The 22,002-nt window shown below is 28.3% G+C and overlaps 1 protein-coding gene across 3 annotated transcripts in view; it reads left to right on the top strand.

The window, feature by feature from the left end:
- sl (small wing phospholipase C gamma 1) overlaps window positions 1–12,657 on the top strand; it is a 70,692-nt gene extending 58,035 nt beyond the window's left edge. For all 3 annotated transcript variants that reach the window (XM_075373236.1, XM_075373237.1, XM_075373238.1), the window contains exons 18-23: window positions 1,219–1,425; window positions 2,568–2,682; window positions 3,545–3,811; window positions 4,655–4,794; window positions 5,608–5,712; window positions 9,540–12,657. In XM_075373236.1, coding sequence (XP_075229351.1) covers window positions 1,219–1,425; window positions 2,568–2,682; window positions 3,545–3,811; window positions 4,655–4,794; window positions 5,608–5,712; window positions 9,540–9,668 — 963 coding nt within the window. In that variant the 3' untranslated portion in view covers window positions 9,669–12,657. The remainder of the gene's footprint in view (window positions 1–1,218; window positions 1,426–2,567; window positions 2,683–3,544; window positions 3,812–4,654; window positions 4,795–5,607; window positions 5,713–9,539) is intronic.
- The last annotated feature ends 9,345 nt before the right edge of the window (window positions 12,658–22,002 follow it).

The raw sequence follows: 22,002 nt of genomic DNA, 5'->3' as shown, positions 1-22,002 counted from the left end.
CAAGGGATTCACACAGTTTTTATGAAAGTATAGTATTCTCTTTTTTCAGACTATCTTTTTAAGACTCTTGACGCTTAACTTTTCTCATCCATTAATAATTATGCTGCATCCTTTATATGCTGCAAAACATGTTATGAATCTTTAACAAGCTTAAAGGAGTAAGCAAAGTAGGCATAGCGAAGAAACTTTTGATAAATTTATAAATCTCTGATAATAAAATAGACATTCCTCTGATGCATTTACAAAGCATCAGTCTTAATCCAATTTTTTTTCAACTATTAATCAGTGCATTTCAGTCAAGAGAAATATTTTTTGTAACAGTATGAAGGAAATTAATATTTATTAACTTTTAAAATGAGTGCTTCAGAGAAGATAACTACAAAAAGCAGAAGAAGTGTGTTACGGTTTATTGTTCGATAAAAATTTTAACTGAATAAACTAAACCGAAACTATAATCTTAATTTGTAAAAAAATTTCACTTAGTTAATGGATTCTCTTTCTAAAACTAGTATAATTTACTGAGAGTTGAATTTTTTTGTTAACAAGCTTAGTTTTTGTCTTGATATTAAATCTTTAACAGACATATAAGCATTCTTTTTCCAGAAAATCCAATAGAAATGAATTGTTGCAACAAATGTGGCTATGTAACAAATGTTTTTTTTTATTAGTATTTCATTGTAAAACAATTTTCTGGTTTCAAATATTGATGAAGAATTTGTTCAGATGCAATGTTAATTTCATCTGAAATTCCTTATTAATTTGTTACTAATGTATCCGTACTACCGAGAAGTACTTTGTAATAAAACCAACCTTATTACTGAGAAGTTAGAAAAATGTTTCAAGATTTCCATCAACTAGTAAAATACGTAATTCGTAAGAAACATTCAATTTTCACACATGAAATTGATGTATTCATTCTTAGTTTATAGTAATAGTAAAAGAAGTTTTTACGTCGATTGTGATCTAAAGTGAAATTGAATACCAGTTGAATAAAGTGAAAATGATTTCAATACTACTGATGACATCTATTGTGTTACTGAAGTTTATTGCTTAATATTGTAGCCTTATCGCCTTTTACTTTTCATATCCGGTTTGAATTGTTTTAGATTATTTCAAGCGACATTGATTTTTAAATTTAATTTGAATGGTAATTTGAAAATTACTAGCATTTGGAGCTATATTTTTATACTGTACTTATTGTGTTTTTTATTTTTCTAGGAAAATCAAAATAAGGAAATGGAAAGAACATGGAGGATTGCAAAGGAAATGTCTAATTTAATAATTTATTGTCGTTCAGTTGCATTTAACATAGATAGGCTGAGACAAAAGGGATTTATTCATAATGAAATGTCATCATTTCCAGAAACAAAGGCTGAAAAAGTAATGTGTCAGCAAGAAAGCAAATTTTTCCATAAATATCATCAGGTAATCTTCAATTTAACATATTTACCCGAATCAAATTCAACATACATTTCAACCATATTATAAATTTTGTTTGCATAATTACAGTATGATCACGTGGTACCGTGGTAAATACAGCAGCACCAGTCACTAAAGATGGTTGCAAAGATACCTGAAACTGAAAATATTTTGAAGTAAGTTTTAAAGGATTTTATTGTAAGATTTGGTTTGATTTGTTGATTTGTCATTAGACAGAATTTTTTTTTTTTAAATTAGATTTTAAATTCAGTCGAGATTTGAAGTTTTGTTGAATTATCGTACAAATAAATCTTAATTAAAAATTTATAAATACCATAAATTCTTTAATGTGTTTCACGAGCAAGTTCCTGTTAGTAGGAATGCGATTGTACCGGTCCATTATTATAGAGAACTCAACTGTCTTAATGAAGTCCAAAACATTCAATACGTAGTGTTAGTCCAAAACGAAAGCCACAAAGAGTTCACCATGGTTAGACTTTATTTATGTAGCTGAAAACTACTTGCAGCACATTTTATTTTCTGAGCTAAGTCCGGACTATACGGTGGGTGATCGTAAATTCCCCACATGGATTATTGTGCACCAGGACGATGCTGTCGGTCAGCCATCCACGTCGTCAGTTTTGAATGGCACGCCGTAACTTACGTAGAGTTTGCGGCATGAAATCAATCAGCAGTATGTTAAACCAATCCCAAAAGACTGTGACCTTCAGTTTGTGTCCAAATAAATGGCTGTGGCTTGACCTTTGTTGGTCAGTTTGGTAATTGAGGATGAGGCCATTTTGAATGACTTGACGCCATTAAAGATGACTTGACTGCCGTGTAATATGAAATCCATGTTTCATCATCGGTAACGATTGAATTAAAGAATTCATCACCTTTTTCTGTGTAGCGCACAACATGCACAAACCTTTCTGAAGCCTAAATGGTCGTGAACAATGTGACCGGAAACAGCTCTTGAAACATCAGGGAAAAGAAGAGCCAAGTCAGAATGGTTGTTATCACCGATCTTTTTTCATTCGTTACATTAGCATTTAAAGATATCCCTCATAAAATGTTAATAGACTTATTTAATTAATCGCTTGCTGATAATATTTTTTATAGTTTTAATTATTTATTATTTGTATCAGACGCAGTTAAGTCGAGTGTATCCAAAAGGACAACGAATTGATTCATCAAATTATAATCCAGTACCAATGTGGAATGCAGGTTGTCAAATGGTAGCTCTAAATTATCAAACGTCAGGTAATGTTATATATATATATATATATATATATATATATATATATATGCAGTTTAATATTATTTATTAAGAAACATGTAAAATAAACTGAAATTTGTTTCACACAATAAAACTAACTGTCTACCATTCATTCGCTGTTGAATTATGGATATGGCTTAGGCAAGGAACTTAACTGATTATATGCTATTTTTAATGAATAAATGTAAAAATCAATTTTTTTTAATATTTGATATTGTAAGAACCCGTTTCAGTGGTAGAGTAAAATTGATTGTACACATTTTTATGTAGTTTATTTTTTCTTCTTTAATTTTAATGGAAGTTACATTATGGCATGTACTCCTAAAAGGGAATTTTACGTAAATCAAGGGCCATTGTGTATTCTTATTTCCTTAAAAACTAACAACTAATTTTTGAACATGTTTCTGAATTCTTTGTACATTTTACATTTGTATAGCATATGATTACTAAATATTTACCTGCTTCATACTGCTGTGATATGTTGGGCTAGGTGCAGATTTATTACACAAAGTGCATGTTCTCTCTCTATCTACTATAGTTTTATTATTTTTATTTCTATAGTTGGTGATATTTTTTTACAGTATTACTCTTCCGCTTGTTAAGTTATCTAAACATTGGCAAATTGAAAGATATAAAGCAGAAAGATAATCTACTCTAATTATCCTTTTTATATAAAATTTTTCTGTGCAGAACTACATTCATAAAATTCAACATTGTGTTTATTAAAACTTAAAAAAAAACAGATTAAAATATTGAATCATTTAAAAAATGTTGATTTCAGTCAAAATTTTGCATCAAGGTCTTTTGCGATACATTAATCTCTTTTCTGTGTTTTTTTTTCTCTAGATAAGCCTATGCAGCTGAATCAGAGTAAATTTCGTATTAATGGTGGTTGTGGATATATTCTGCGCCCTGATGTAATGTTCCGACATGATTATGACCCATCTGATCCTAGTACGTTGTTTGGAGTCGAATCGTTGTCAGTCTCTATCAGAATAATTGGTGCACGCCATCTTTCTCGATCTGGACGAGGCACAGCTAGTCCTTTTGTAGAAGTTGAAGTACTTGGTGCAGATTATGATCAGGGAACTAAATTAACTACAAAGACTGTTTGTTAGTACATCTTTTTTTAAATCAGTAAATCATTGTGTGTTGAGTTTTAATGTAATCTTAAATAATCTGCCGATAAAGTTTGATTTGTAGTTCTTAGAAAATTAGATTTTTTATTTTTTTATGCTTGTTTGCAACATCTGTCTAAACGTACTGTTAATAATAAGGAAATTATTTACGAATCCAAAAAAAATGGTCATAGTAAAACAAAGGTTTTGATACCTACCAGCTGTTGAATTTATTCATTAGGACTCAACAGAACCTTAGTGAGTAAAACTGTATATGTTAGTTAAACTTGTAAGTTAAGGATCCATAAATACTTATTTCATCCTCTTTTCAGTTTCTTTCTTTTACGGTATAATTTGGCTTGTGCATGTCCTACATACCAACAAGACACAGAGGAAGGAGTGGAGGATGAAAAGGGGGAAATCTACCATATGGGGATAGATCGGTGGTTATGCATAAAAACCGATTAGAAAAACTATAATCGGAGATCTTTTTAACGTGAAATGAAAATATATTATCAGATACCAGAATAGTTTGAGATGTAATGCTTGAATTATTTGTTGATTCATCAAAACCTGATTATTTTATTGTTAGTCGGTTTTTTTTATTATCATTTACAACCTTTGTTTGTAGTGTATACGTGGTAGAAATGTTTTTTCTTTTTGTACAAATTAAAATAACTTTTTGTGAAAATGATGCAACATTTGTACACTTGTTTGTAATTTTTGTCCCTCATTATAATTATAAGAGTTATCAAATTTTCCACTTTTGACACTGTGACAATTTTTTGCTTACATTACATTGTATGGTAATTTTAGATTAATTTTTTTTTTTTTGCAGGTGATAATGGATTAAATCCTATATGGAATGATGTCTGTGATTTTGAAGTATTGAATCCCCAATTGGCCTTATTAAGATTTGTTGTACAAGATGAAGATATGTTTGGAGACTCAAATTTTATAGGACAAGCAACATACCCTGTAAAAATGATTCATTTTTATTAATTCTTTAGCGATTCTTTATGTAGATTTATCTCTCCAATTATTAGTTGTGAAATTTTTTTACAATATATATGTGGATAGTCTATTTATATATACAAGGTGTGATCAAAAAGTATCTGACCGTGGATAATAAAAAACAGGTAAGTATTTTTTGTTTTTGAGCCAAGGTCTGATACCTTTTGATTATCACACCTTGCATATGCATGTATGTGTGTGTGTTTATAATAGGATTTAACACGTTTGCTGTGGGGCAATGTACAGGTGTCCTGGAGGTACTTAACAAAAAATGATAAACCTTTTAATTACAAAGTGACACCTTATTTGTTCAAATCAGTTTATAACAGCCGAGATATGGGTGAAATTGTTAAATTAGATAAATGAAATTTGTTTATTATAGAAGCTAAAGAAAGTTTTAAAAATTGTATTTAGATAAAAAGTTTGTGGACTGAAATAAATGATTATAAAAATATGCATGTATGTGTGTGTTTATAATAGGATTTAACACGTTTGCTGTGGGGCAATGTACAGGTGTCCTGGAGGTACTTAACAAAAAATGATAAACCTTTTAATTACAAAGTGACACCTTATTTGTTCAAATCAGTTTATAACAGCCGAGATATGGGTGAAATTGTTAAATTAGATAAATGAAATTTGTTTATTATAGAAGCTAAAGAAAGTTTTAAAAATTGTATTTAGATAAAAAGTTTGTGGACTGAAATAAATGATTATAAAAATATGGACAGATTTTTTTTTACATTATTGAAGTTATTTAATTATAACTGTTATTTCCAGGTTATTGCTTTAAGAACTGGTTATAGAAGTGTGCCTTTGAAAAATGGTTATTCAGAAGAAATTGAACTATCAACCCTCCTGATTCATATTAGTTTAAGAACTATTGTAAGTTTTGATATAACATTTCTATTAGTGTAGTTTTGATATAACATTTTTATTAGTATAATTACAACCACTACTACTACAATAATAATAATAATATTATTTTTGTCTAATGTTGCTAAATTGAAATTTAATTTTTATAAAACATTTTATTCTGTGCATTGCTAGAACCTTATTTCTTTTAGAATACTGGGTAATAAAAGAACATGTAAGTCATTTCAGCATTTGTGTATCAATATGAGTCATACAGTCTGAAGTTGAAAAAAAAGATTTAGAATGTAAATTAAGTGCAGAGTTGTAAGCTTGAAATATCTGGTTAACATTTGGATCAAACCATTTGAATTGATCTATAAAATATTTTATTCGTTGCTTGGCCATTTTTTAAATTTAATTTTTTTTATAGAATGTGTTGGAAATAAAAAATTATATTTTTAGTATATATTTAATAATAATTAATAATTTGTGGTATTTTCAGAAATATTAATACCTTTTAAAGGTATGTGTGGTGTACTGAGAATATATTATAAATTGGGTGAAATTTAAGTATGAAAACAGCTTTATATTGCATATTTGAGAGATATTTGTAGGCAGAAAGGAATGGAGTTCTATATAGTTTTAAAAAAATCTGCATTATTGGTGGGTTTATAATTCTTTTTTTTTTTAGTTTTTTACGGACATCGACTAAGGTCATTAGCCCTCGTCACGTTCTTAGAAAGAAATTAGTATCACCATCAGGATCGTCATATGTAAGGGTGTAAAGGGCCCTTGCATTTTATTTAAAAGCACAAACTACACAAAACTTTAAGACACAAAAGACAAGGACAAACACAACACTTACGGGGTGTAAAGGGCCCCGATATTAAAATTTGAGATAAAATTCTCAAAGAAGATAAAAGTAAAAACTATAAAAGCAATACCATACCATTCCATTTATTTTCTTATACCCGTCTCGTTTAGTTGTTAATTTAGCACCCTCGGGGCGACAAGAACCGCCGTGAAGCAGTATATTAGTCGCGCCAGGATTCAGTTGACTCCTTATAAACAGGCTACAGGCATCCATTGCAGTTACCCATAGCCCTCGCGCACTCAGTCCACCCTTGAGGGTCCCCCATGCCATCATCAGACACATCCCGACTCACTGCTCTTGAATGCAAACGGGCCAGGGTGGCCTAGGCAAGAGGGGTGTACCTCCTGTCACTATAAGTACCACGCTTCGAGACTCCCACATATAAATAAATGAAACTACCTCTTAGAGACTCTTCATCACAGCTTTAAATTTTTCACTTTTACAGACTTCTAAGAAGTCCACTGGCGTGTAAAAATGCAACTATCTTTTCTTCATTTCCATTATGCAGATCAGCAGTAATATCATTTCTAAGACGGAACCTCTTTCTGAGGTCCTCATATATGGTACACTCTTCTATTAGATGCTTGACTGTCAGTGTTTTATTACAAACACCGCACATTGATCTCTCTTTGCCGGTTAACAAATATGAATTTGTTAATCGCGTGTCACAGCTACTTGTTCTCGGCGAGTCAACTTCACATTTATATTTTGCTTTTCCATTTATATGGATAAGTTTTAACTGAGTTTAATTTTGTATTTAAACTCCTCCATTCAGTATTCCACTTGTTTTTAACTACGTTAGTTAGACAGTTTTTAACATCTGCCACTCTTACAGGAAATGCATCCAAATCATCGCAGACTGTTGCTTTTCTGGCAGCTTCGTCTGCGCTCTCATTACCTGTAATACCAGCATGCCCTGGAGTCCATACAAATACGCATCGCTGTCCTCGTTGATTTAAAACGTATAAAATAGACAGGATGTTTAAAATTAGGACATCCTTAATGTTTTTGTTCCGAATTGCAACAAGTGCACTTAGAGAATCGGAGCAAATTAGCACTCTCTCTTCGCAATAATGTTCTGTGAAGCGAAGAGCTTGCTGAATGGCAGTAAGTTCTACTGTATAAACACTGGCCATATCTGGCAGTTTCCAACAATGGGCTTCTCCATTTACATATATGGAGCATCCAACACCATGTTCGGTTTTAGAACCGTCAGTATAAATTCTAATATGTTCTTCGTAACTACTGACGGTTGCCAAAAATTCCTGTTGGATGATCACTGCTGGCTTCTTTTTTATTTCTCCCTGAGAGAGATCCAACCTTGTATTTACCGCTGGCAAAAGCCATGGCGGTATTTCTCTTGTGGAAATTGCTATTGTATCTGGAATAGCAATTTTGTATTTTCTTCTTAATTTGTGGTACCTAATTCCAGCTGGTCTGGAATAGGTAGCACGACGTTCATATACTGTAGCCATTGGATGATTCATGAAAAGTTTATTATTTATATGGGCAGGAAAAGCCCATATGTTTGCTGCATATCTTAACAAAAGGATCTCTCTTCTATAATGTAGTGGCATTATTCTGGCTTCAGACATTAGACTTGTCGCCGGACTTGTGCGGAAAGCCCCTGTCCCATATCTAATTCCGCTATTATGAATTATGTCTAACTTTCTTAAATGCGACTTCCTAGCGGATGAATATACAATACATCCGTAGTCTAGTTTCGATTGAACCAATGCCTTATATAGTCTCAACAATATCTCTTTATCTGAGCTCCAATTAATATTTGATAAACATTTGATAATGTTTAGGGCTTTTTTGTATCTAACACTCAAGTCCTGTATGTGTAATCTCTATGTAAGGGATTTATCCAATACTAGTCCTAAAAATCTCACATTGTCTTTATATTGTATTGGATCATTGCCGATTGTCAACGTAGGACTTTGATGAGGAATTCTCTTCCTACAGAAGTGTACACAGCACATTTTTTCTGGTGAAAATTGGAATCCATTATTCCTCGCAACTTTATTTAGAACGTTTATCGCTCGTTGCAATTTGTATTTCACCATAGCAGTCTTGTTGCTGGCATACATAATTGCCAAATCATCAACATAGACGCTTTTGCTGATTTCTACTGGAATGGCTAATATCAATTTATTAATGGCGATCATAAACAAGGTACCGCTCAACGGCGAACCCTGTGGTATGCCATTTTCCAAGATTTTTATAGATGAATATTCACTGTTGACACGTACTTGGAAAGTATGGTCATTCATATAGTTGCTCAATAAGATTGGCAGTTTGCCACGAATGCCCCATTCATGTATCTGGAGCATTATACCATGACGCCAGGTCATATTGAAGATCAAAGAAGACTCCGACACAATGTTTCCTTGTAATAAAGCTGTTATATATAACGTTCTCTAAGTTAATCATTTGATCAGTGGTAGAATGATATTGACGAAAACCTGTTTGATATGGTGATATCAGGTTTTCTTTTTCCAAAATACAAACGAGTCTATTATTAATCAATTTTTCGAATATTTTTCCCATAGCGCACGTCAAGGAGATAGGACGATAGCTATTGGGATCTGTTTTATAATTCTTGTTCGCCGCATTGAATCAAACAATTTTTTTTAAATAGGAAGGCGTACATATGACATATGATTTCAGTTTAAAATTATGATTTCAAAATTTATTTCATTAGTAATTTACAATTGAAAACATTTAAAATTCTAAAATAAATATTGTAAACAAAAATTCAGGATTGTATTTCTTGAGAAATTTTAAATTGAAATCATGTCATATGTCCACCTTATTTAAAAAAACTTAAGTTTGAACTAATATGGCAGACAAAAATTAAAAACCCACCATAATACAGATTTATTTTTAATTAGAACCCTATTATACAAAAATATAGTTAATTTACTCTATTTAAAAGAAAGATTTTGTCATTCTATCGATTGATATTTTATTTACCTAGGAAAGGAAAAATGAAGTTATCGCCAGTAGGGGAACTGCAGTTTCACCCCAGAACAGCAGTAATGTTACATCATCGTTAAGCTCAGACAACATTCATGGTGGTGGAGTAGGTGATACATTAGATTGCTGACATTACACAGACTCTTCTATGTTATTACCGACATCTCCGACTGGCACTCCATGTATGACAAGACTGATGGTAAATTCTATTAAGTTTTAGTCTGTTTTACTTACCTCTTTTACCAATGAACTTTTGTTTCAAAACACTGCCTGTACATCACTTTTTACCCAACCTATTTTACTTGAATACAAAGTAAAATGCTTTTATAATTTTTAAAATACTTTTATATACTCAGAAGTATTTATCATATCATATTGAACGGATGAAATGTTTGTTTATTATTTAACAATTAACATATATTTTAGTTCATACAGTCAATTACCAGCAATACTATGTTAATTATTAAAACAAAAAGGTGATCGATTATATGTTTTAAATATACTAGAGACTTACATTATATTGTATTATTGAATTAATTTGAAAAACCATGTATTTCAAATTCTTTGTAAGAATAATAGCGAATGGCCTAATAGAAATTTTGTGTAGAATAATAATGTAATACTTATTGTAGTGATTAATACAATGGCAGATTTGTAGAACCTTAGTAAATGCTCAAAAAAAAAGATTTATATAATTAACTTGAAATATTTTTTAATATATTCTTTATTTATGAAAGTTATTTGTGCATATATAAAAACTCTAATGTTATACACATTGAAATACTCCTATTATTAAATTTAAATAAGATGTATCTGCTAAAATACAATTGTTATGAATTACTAGCTCAACAAGCCATTACAAAATAAACTTTTTAATCTACCAGCTACTATTTATCTTACATAGCAATAGCAATCTTCTTTTTGTATTTATAACTGATTTATATGAATTTCTAGCTTATTGAAGTGCAAGAAAAGTATAGTAAAATAGCATTTATTTAAGAATTTAAAAAAGAATATATATGTGTGCTTACTTTACTTGCTTAGCTAATTGCAGCTGATGAATCTCATATGATATTCCTGCTCACATCTCTGTCTAACCATTACTGAAACTGAATACTATATTCAAATATAATCATGTATGTAGTACTGATAAGGTTTTTAATCGATGTGAATATTTCCACAAATCAATGTGAGATGCTCAAAAGTTGCTGAAATGTTATTCAAAATGTATATTATAAACATGAAAAAAGGGAATTGGGTACCATATACTATGATAAAGGTTTTCTGTTTTCCCATTCCCAAGGGTGGAGTTTTTCAATGAAGTCACACTACTGGGAAAACAAGGAGGGATTTACTAGTAATTTTCCATATACAAATTTTCTTAAATATAATCTCAAACTTCTCTTTTGCATTCCATTCTATATTAGAGTGGCTAATGGTGTAAAACCCTTCTTTTGGAGTCTACGTCTTGCCTGAGGCCTTTTTCCTTCCATCTGTCACTGAATGCTTATTTAGATGGAGTATTTGTAATTGTAATGTTGGCAAGCAAAGCTAATTTTTCATAAAAATAATTTATAAAGCATTTTTCATGTAAAAACACACGGCTACATACCAGTCCAGTACAGTTGATAAGGTGGTGGTAATTTCCTTCCAAACATTAAAAATGAAAACTTAGTCCTGTGAGTTGTTACTTGTGTTCCAGGATTGATATTGCAGTATATGTAGGCTATATATTATAATATATAAATATTATATTAATATTTTATAGATTCTGGAAGGAAAAGTGTATTTTGTACGGTGTAATATGAAATCACCTACCATTACTAATGTATTAATCATTTATTTTTAAGGATTACCTAAACATCATTGTATGGAATATGATATCAGAAATGAAAAAATGTGATGGAAACTTTAAATGTGATAGATTATTTTAATTTATTTATTAAATACTACTTACAGTTGTTGCAAATTAAATCTAATTTAAGTATTTAAAAAAATCAGATAAGTTCCTGTGTATCTACTAAAATAAAAATAATATTTTCATCTGCTAGAACAGTTAGTTAGTTGAGTTAAGAGACATTTAAAAAAAAAATTATCACATAGACTTTCTGTGGCCTGATTTAATTTAAATAAAAAAACAACATTTAAATATATCTAATTAAAGGTTTTATTTTACTTACCTCATGGACTATTGTATTTTATGGATAGTATTTATGTACATGAAAAGTGCTTCGTATTTTATATATGTTACATTAGTTTGGTGGTATTTGATATAAAATTTTTTTAAGCATTAATCTAGAATTAGTTAATGTTAATGTTATATTTGTTTTATGAAACAAATAAAAATATGTAAATGTATATATTACAATTTGCTTAATATTAATCAATTTTCATACTACTGAAATATTTTATTATTAAAATTTTTAATATTTAAATAGAATTTCATATTTAAATTATTTTTATGTTTAATATTCCTTGAAAATTATATATATACATATTAATGGTGGGATTTGATGTATACACATAAATTTAATATAATTCCATTATCCTGTAGTTTAATTAGTTATCAAGTATAAATTATTAGTGATAAAAATCGTATTGCATTAATTATTGTATTATGTTTCATTAAAATATAAAAAATGCCTGATTTATGAAAAAATGCTGTAAATTATTCTAACAGTAATATTATTTACCATTTATATTCATTAATTATAATTTATTTTATTTAAAAACTTAGGAATTTGTAGAGTATGTTGTGTAATAATTTTTTTTATATCGATTGTGTTATTAGAGTAATACATGGACTATTTCAGTAATTGAAATGACCACCTGGTGGTTGAACTAGCAGTCAAGAGCAGTTATAGTATACTTAAGTAAAAAGCAATTTAACATGTGTTTAATCTGCTCGGCTGATTCTGGTTAGGATCCGAGTTATTCACCCACGTCAAAATGTGCTTTGAACATAACTGGATTGCAGGGTTATTTTTGTCTAATATGCAACAGAGATTTGCATATTAGTCATGTTGTTTGTATTCTGTTAGCATCATTTGATGCTTTTTCTTTTATTTCTGAAAGGGAGGTCCATTATACTGTAGAACAATGTTTACATCAAAAAAGTTTTGAAAAACATGTAGGAAAGTGTTGTGTACTTCTTGATTAGAAATTTCTGTCTTAAAGAGTTTGTATTAAATCTTGTTCTACAGATTAAACTTTTTATTTAATTTTTTTCCACTAGTTTTAAATATAGATTTATCTGTTATTTCATTATATCTTTAAATTTAGAATTTTTAACTCATTTGTAGAGTTTATAAAAATTTATTTAGAAAATAGACAGTGGATTAAAATTAAATTAGAAGTAACTAATTTAAAAAAGTTTTTTTTTTATCAGACTGCTTTATTAGTTATCTATTTAAAATTATTGTTTGAGCATAACGACTTGTTTTCTTTATCCATATACATTCTGTGACTACAGTTTGCTTATGACTGCTCTATTATTTTATACAGGCAAGCAAGAAATGTCATCGAGTGGCATGTCCTAATCACTCCTAGTCCCTGGCCTTTATGTGCGATTCATGTATTAGCAGCCTTAGTAATTTCATCTAGCTCTTTTGCATTTTTTAATGTTAAATATTATAATATGCATTTATTTTAAATTATAAGCGTACTATGTATCGATACCGTTTACATATATAAAACCAAGATATTTATTTTTAAATATAGTTTCTGTCTTATAGAAAATATTTATGGTGCTAGAGTGTAATTAAAAATTTAATTATAGGCCTAGATTAATTTATAAAATAAATATATTACTGAAAATAAGATCATTAATATTGCTCTTTGTTTGAATGTAAGAATGCATGTATGAATATGGATGTTTTTGGTGTTAGTATTAAAATGATCGACTGTAAACATAAAATTTATCAGTGTATATTATTTCTATGGATATACTTTGTTTTCTGTTTTTATAATCCATCTGTTTTGTTTAATCCATCAAATTTTGTTTTATGAGATTATTATTTTTAAAAGCACTGTTTTCTGGAGGAATTTATCAGATAGAACTTTGTAGAACAAGTTAATCAGAAAGCAGTAGAAGAAGCAGTAGAATGAGAAAGCAGTAGAAGATGATTGATTTCTACGTATTTGAGAATGCTTATGATTTAGTGAAAAGGAATTTTATTTAAAAAGTCTAGTCAAACCGGGAGCAGAAGGAAAATATGTAAGGTGGTTTGGTTGTCACCCTGTTTCAAGTTTCAGTTTTCCCATCGATGAAGATTAAATATTTATTACAGCTATGTTAGCCGAGGAATTATCATAGGTTTCAAATTTTTAACCTCACATCTCCTTAAGATAATAATTATCTTAAAATTTGTTTTCAATAATATTTTGTATAAAAACTTATCAATGAATAAGATCTGCTTGTTTTTTTTTTTTTAGATTTTTAGCAGGTAACTATGATTTCTATTATTTCCAGTGAAATTTCCCTAGAAAAGAGCCTTAATTTATTGTTACTTTTTAGTTGTAAATATGTTACCTTTCATAATTTTTTTTGTTATCTATTGTAATGTGTATTAATTATTTAGGGTCTCCTGATTGCCTGCTAAGTAATCAGGGCACAATAATTTGGGAATTATCTGTTACCTGTTACATTTTTTATCATCGTTGTAACTTAATTGTTTACAACCGTTTTATTTTTACATGGATGCTTGTATAATGCATTTGTTTCTTTAATCGTTTATAAGAAGTATGTTGCTCTTATTTTTTTAAGAATGTTTTTCTAAAATACACACTGGTGAATAAAATTATTAATTATAAACATAGTATTTTTCTCAAATTGTGTAGAAATAATGATGCAATTTCTTAAACTTTATTTTTTTTTGTTTTTTTTTACATAAATGATTATGTTGTGTACGACACACTATTTATAGTACTTAACACATTTGTTTTCCATTTCTTTTCTTCTTAGTAATTATATAATCATTTTTCACTTTAAAATATAGAAATTGTTCTCCTTGAAAAGATCTTACAAAGGTGATTATGTAGCTTCTTTTTCAGTGATCATTTCGGTTGTATTATTGTTTATATGGTGCCTGCCCTAAAAAGATTACAAAACCCATCTGTTTAGTTTAAATATCCAGTTGCATAAATCATACTTTATCGCCTGTCATTACACTTTAAGCAACTATTTCTTTGAACTGCCTATCATAGCATTGCAAACACCATATATATTACTGTGATTTCAAATTGAAGATTTCTTAGAAATGATTGTGTTACAAGTGGATTCGAATCAAAACATCTGATTGTCCACCGTTCAAATTTCTCAAGGAACAATGAAATCAGCTGACTATGACCTTTTGAAGGTATAACATGTTACAAGTTGATTGAGTTGTAATGAAAAAAAATGTATGATAAAAAACATGCAAAACTTGCAATTAAAACTTTACAAAAACATGCAATTACATTTTTATTAATTTAAATAAACCTTACTCCTATATTTAAAAAGGTCAGTTTAACGGACTCTTAAATAATGTGTATATCTTTCCTCTTTCCCTCAATCTGGAAAAGCATCTAAATTATTTTCTGACAATCAAAATTAATTAATCCGCACTATAACTTGTATTAGCTCATAGTAAAGCAAGCGATAAGCTTAGAATGTTCAGCTTTAACGAATCTAATCGTGAAGTTAATTATTGCTGCCAAACATTATAAAGGCCAATTTCAGTTAAAATTGTCCATTACTAGTTTGTAAAGGAATGTACAAATCAGTTTTTTTTTTATAAAAGAAGTATAATTTGTATTTATTATCTTTCAACTTTCATTGCAAGTCATATTTTAGTTCTGCTTCCAGATATGTATCAATGATACCATCTATATTTTATAATCACTATAGTACACCAGTTCTCATTTAATTGAAGTTTTATAAGGCTATTACAAATTTATGTTCATAATTTTTTACTAATATTATTAGTTTTTTCTATAACTTTATGTTTCATGTGTGTGCATTTATAAATATAATTGGGCCTGACAGCAAGTATCAATATGAATGCGTTATTATTTTAACATTATTGCGAGCTATAATTATAGGAAACAGTTTATAAGTATAACAGTTTATATATATATATATATATTTATTTCTACAGATTTAGTGGTTTTTCTATGTATTTATACAATATTTTTTTTAGTATTTTTCTTTATAACACATTACTTTGTTTTATTTATAAAGACAAGTTGAATGATTTGTGTTCTCTTATGTTAGTTTTACATGGATTGTTTTAAATGAAATATAAATATTTTAAAATAATTTCACTTGTTAATTTTTATATATAAAAAATTATAAAGATATATAAAATTATATGTAAAAAATTTTATTATTTTTGTAATATTTATTTTAGATAAATATTACTTAATAAATATTTATTTTTTTAGATTTTAATATTTATTTAACATAATGATTTCATTTGTATGTAAAATGTTTTTTTTCTCTTAATTTTGATTTTCCAGTATTTTTTATGCATTTTATGTATATTTCCTTTTTTTATTAAAATATTTGTTTGTTTCAAAGACTCAGTTATGCTAAAGGACTTATTAATTAATTTTTGTTATAAAATTGAACTCTGTTGAAAATTTATAAAGCAAGTTTCTTTTTAAGTCTAATTTAATTTAATAATATCTACATATTTTTTGTGTTTGTATCAAAATCTTTTCTGTGTATTTAATGCACGCTTATTAACTGGCTTTGGTACACGAAGATACCTATGAATACTTCAGATCAACAAATTATAAAATTTTATGGTAGACATTAGTTAACAGATGGTAAATTAACATTATAATTACAATCCTTCTCTAACTGCTAGAAAACATAAAATATTTTTGGAGAAATCATATGATTATCTATAGCATGATAAGTTGACTCCGAACAACTACATGTATCCAATAAAAAAAAATATATGACCAAAAGACCTAGGACATAGGACAGTATAGTAACTATGCTTAAGTTGTCAAAATTCATGATATATTTTTTCTTTTTGGAAATAATGGAACGCCTAATAACATAATTGAAGAATTAATAAAAATTCTTCAGCCTAGAATTTTTATTATCTGATAATCGTAAGGGGTCCTTCTTTATCAACTTCGATAAATATGCATTTTGTTTACTTTAATTAATTAAAAATACTGTCTTGTTTTTTTCTGCAAAATACCATTAAAAAAATTCACTTGTTTTTTTTAATCTAATTGTTTTTATTAATGATATCCTACTTGTAAGCATCTGTTTAAGATCTTTTATCAAAACAAGGGTCATTTATACTACTCTATTTCTAACAACTCTTTCTTATCAGTTGTTTTACTCATTGTTGAGCATCGTGACCCCATCGACCATGCCCCACCATCCTGCAGGGCTTTCAGTTCACCTCAAAGCTTGCTTGAAAAGTAAACTGGTGACTTCTCAACTTGATCTATCCATCTATCAAAAATATTTATTATTTTAGTTAACAATATTAAACATGATAGTTGAAAAAAACAAGAGCCTTGGTTGAATCAAATGTAAGGGGAAAATCTATAAAAAACTAAAATCCTTGTCTTTCTTCTTTGAGCTTTAATTCAACGATTGAGAACAAAACAAAAATTTTGGCAACAGTAGAACATTACATCAAGAAGCCAGCCCTGGAACTTGTTTAAAATAATGTTTTCTTGAAACCAATTAATAATCCTTTTTAACAACAACCTTATATAAAGTTTAACAATCGTGTTCATAAAAAAGATACATCTCTAATTTTTGACTATATCAACCTCCCTTTTCTTATGAAGTGGACAAATAATGAAAATTTTTTAACTTTCTGTAACTGTCTCCAGCTTGTATATTTTATTAAAAAAGTAAAAATTTTTGAAAAAAATATTGGGAGCATTCTTGTAAAATTCATACAGGATGCGATCTACCCCAGGGCCTTAATTTTTTGCTTCCTTTAATATAATCTTTAATTCCTCCATCAGAAAATCTTGATCCAATGAATCGCACTCTTTAAATGACACTTACTTAATGTATCTGTGTACAAGCAATGAAGAATTCAAAAATCAACCTGTTTCATTTTAATGCTAATTTACAGAATTCTGGTTTAGTTATAGCTCTATATTTTTTTTAATTTAAAAAATTTTTGCTGTTATTGAAAGGTGAATTTATGTACACGCACTGTTTATAATGAAATATTCTGTATATTTGGTTTGATTTCAGTTTGAAGTTTACATATTTATTTCCTTACGTACAATATATTTAAAAAATAGAGGTTTAAAATTTTGAAATTTGTTTAAAAGAAATGTCAAGTTTTTATAATCATAAATTTTTTTTTAATTAAAAAAATAAATTTTATTGTGCCAATTTCTAAATGATAAATGCTTTTTCATAATAAATCCTTTTGTACATGAGTGTCGCATGCATTTATGTATCTTTTATGTAGTAGTAAATCTTAAATTTAATAAACTGATAAAATTACTTATAGATTGGAATATTTGCAGTTACTCTGGCTGTTTGATAGATTTTTAATTTTATTATTGTTTTATCTGTGTTAATTTGGCATAGGAGTTATTGTTTATTTATCTAAACATGTCATACTGGATGTAATTTCTAGTTTGTTGGTATACATTTAAATTTTACTGTTAATAATTATAAGATTCAATAAGCTGGTGTTTACTGAAGTTAGATGAAAATAACTTATATACAAACTTTACAATCAATTATCAATTGGTTAATGATTTTACTAAACTTTTGATTTCAGCCCTGCTAGAGAAAATGTTTTATTTTCTAGTAGTGTGCTTTTATGATCAAGAGTTGTAATTAAATTTTATGAAAGAGTCTCATTGGTTGTAGATGTCCAGTCACCTGGCCTAAACAGGACTTAAAAGTTAGATAGAAAAAATAATGCTGATATCAAGATGGATATACATACATATGCAATACATATCTGTACACATTGTACAGGTAATCTACAAAAATATTGTAATTTTTGTAGATTATTTTATTAAAATACAGATTTATGATAAATATCAATATTTTGATAAAAGAGCATGAAAAATGTTTCTAAAAAAAATAATTTGCTTTGCTGTGTGGTTCTAAATTTCAGCTGGCACAATCTATCAAATTACATAGAGCAATTAAAACTAAAAAAAAAAAAAATTGTTTATGCTTTTGTAAAAAACGTTTCTACTAATAAAAAAAAATTATGTACTAATATAGTTCTTTCGATTTTCTATTATTTCTATTTTTTGATAATTTACTGCTTTTTTCCTTAAAGAAGAATAATATTTAGTAAGTTTTACAGCATCTGTTTTAAAAAGATCTCTTTCTCTCTCTTTGGTATTCAATCCTATGATTGGTTGGCAGTAAGTCTCCAAACTCCTCTATCATGAGCGTTCTCTTGAGCTCGACATAGGTTTCACAATTCACATCCCTCAACAATAATTTGAAGCAGCCCAGCCCATTGTCATAGTGTTTGGCAATTAGTGCATCTTTTCTCTTTGTGAGTGCATTCTTCATTAATCCAGCTAAGTACGGAATTATTTGTAACTCTTGTCAGTCCACTTGATCTTAACCATTGGCCTGTAGCAACATATTTCAAAGGCCTCCAGCTTCCTTCTATCCACAGTTCTGATGGTCCAACTTTTGCTACTATATAGAACTATATTCTATATGTACATTTTTAGAAGCTGTTTCCTTACATCCAAATTTATATTGGTAGTATAAAACAAGTGTTTCTTCCTGCTTGCTTGCACAATTCTCATTTTTATTTCCTTGGAACTTCTCCCATTTGGCATAATTGTACTGTCTAGGTATTTAAATTGGTTAGTCTGTTGGAGAAGAGTCTCACCATTCAGTTCTGTGCACTTCTATATGCGCGACCATGTAAATTAATATATAAATAATTATTAATTTATTAATAATCTTAGTGCTAATATAGCTTCTTGTGCACATCTTCCTTTTCTGAAGCCAAACTGATCTTCAATCATGACCATGTGTCTTGTCTATTTTTTATAATAGTATAGATATTAAGATTTTGGATGCGTGAGAAATTAGACTTCTTGTGCGGAAGTTTTCACGTTTCATCGCATTTGCTTTCTTTGGTATCAGGTCCATCACACATCTCTCAAAATCTTCTGACAAATCCTGTTTCATATGTCTCAAAAATCTAATTCTTATCTCAAAAAGATTACAGAGGGCTGTTAGTTTTTCTCTAGTGGCCTTGATTAGCACTGCAGGGTTGTCATCAATTCCTGGGGCTTTTCCCACTCAATTCTTAATAGTAGAGTCAGATTCTTCTCTCAAATTGGTTTCATCTTTTTCCTCTTCTTCCACTTCAGTTTCCTCCTCTATTGATTCTGCTTTCATCTCTTTTCCATATATAGCTCGCCAATATATTTTTTCCATCTCTTCTGTGTATATCTTCCTGATCAAACAAAATCTCTCCTTTTTAATTACTTTGTAGGCCTCTTCAAACTTCCTATCCTTCAGCAGGTGGTCTACCTCTTTTCAGTTACGCAAATATGATTCTTTTGCTTTTTTGCACTTCCTATTTATTGTTTCTTATTTTGTATTGTTTAGCTTCATTATCTGTTTGTTGGTTCTTGTACTTCTTCCTCTTCCTCTCGCCAATCATTCCATAATTTCTTGGTTGATCCACTCTTTACCATCTGATTCACTCTCCTACACAACATTCCAATGGAAATTTTCCTCACCTTTCACTCTTTTAATCAGATTCTGTATATCATCATAAGACTTTCGATTTATTCCTCGCACTGGTTAGAAGTCGGCATCTACACTTGGACCACGATTGTGTCTACTGGTTTTGTGTCTTAACTTAGGTTAATGTACACAAAATGATTAAAAAAATTATATCAAATAATTAAAAATTAAATTGCAGTATTTATTTCCAAAATATCCTGTCAGGGCTAATTCACTGTAGATGATAAAAGATAACATAATCAAAATTAAATTTTATGTTGTTTTTTTTTAAATTCTTTGTTATTTTATCTTAACAATTATTCTTAGAATACATAAGAATAATAGTTTTTATATGAATTTACAATGCGTATAACAGTTGCAATAATAAGTAATACAATTTCTCTAATATTCCCTGATAATAAAGAATTAATTCATTTTTTTAACATTCATTTTTTAAATAATATTTTTCAATTGATTGGTTATTTGTGTTATTTTCTTCATATTTTAGCTTTAAAACTGGTAATGAATAATTTAAATATTCAAAAAAATTAAATCTCATTTTGAAGCATTAATTAAATCAAGTTATACGTAAAATCAAAGGTAAGGTTATTATCTTTTTAAAAAACATTTTAACTTTGGTAATAAAAACCAAACCATTTTGTTTAAATATTTTATTATGTTATCTGTATTTTTATTTTTAAGAATTGTGTGACTTTTAGTTGTATAAAAATTTAGTGCAATTTTAGGTTTAAGTTTTCTTTCACTAAAGCGGTTTCATAAATATATCTTCATCAAGTGGTAATCCATTTTTTTTTTTTTAAATAAAAAGAAATTATTTAAAAATTTTATTTTCTGAAAATAACACTAAAATTGAAATTTCATTATAATGTATAATTTATTTTACATATAACATTTAAAAAATTCAAAAAATGATCAATTCGTTTTTATAGTTGTTTTATGTGTGTTTTTGTAATTTATTTAATGGCAGCTATGTTTAGTATTAATTTTTATTATTCTTTAATGAAATTTTAAAGTACCCAATCTCTTTGATATTTATATTTTCTAAATGATTTAGTTATAATTTTCCGATTATTATCTTGGATTGTCATATTGTAATTATTTTTTGTTAAATGTTTTCTCTTTTATTTAGAATGCAGTATTTTTAGAATCTTGGTAAATTTTTGATAAAATGTTTCCAAAAATTCACATCTTTTCTTGTTCCTTTTTTTGCCTTGTAAAAATGTTATTGTTTTCTTATATATTCTTTAATGAAAACTTGACAACATGCTCTCATAATAATGACTTATTTCAGTCAGATTTTTATTTATATCTTCCAGTGTATTAAACTTCATGTGTAATTGTTAACCGGTTAGAAGGTACTTAAAGTGGCATCAGGAAAAATATTGATCAATAGAAACTTTTATCGGTTGCCACCTAAGCCCAAGAAAGTTGGAAAAAATGGACGTAAAAGCAAAGAATGACTGTAATATGTGTTAAATTAACTAGTATTATTAATGTTGACTAGATATACTTCTTATAAATTGTATAAAGTACTGTTTAGCTAATTATATATAAAACATTGTTATTAATAATAGAATAAATTTCTTTTATTTAATAAATTAAAAGATATATAGAATTATATGATATAAATGTTCTTTTTGAAAATAAGTTTGTCATATTTTTTAAACAATTTAGATATATTAGCTAATATTATTTGTTATTTATTAGATTTACTGTTTCTATTTTAGTATTTCAGACT

The sequence above is a fragment of the Lycorma delicatula genome, chromosome 8 (genome assembly GCF_047948215.1).
Source record: "Lycorma delicatula isolate Av1 chromosome 8, ASM4794821v1, whole genome shotgun sequence".
Taxonomy (NCBI): Eukaryota; Metazoa; Arthropoda; class Insecta; order Hemiptera; family Fulgoridae; genus Lycorma; species Lycorma delicatula.
The sequence above is the reverse complement of the archived record's forward strand: the minus strand, read 5'-3'. Positions and strand labels throughout refer to the sequence as shown.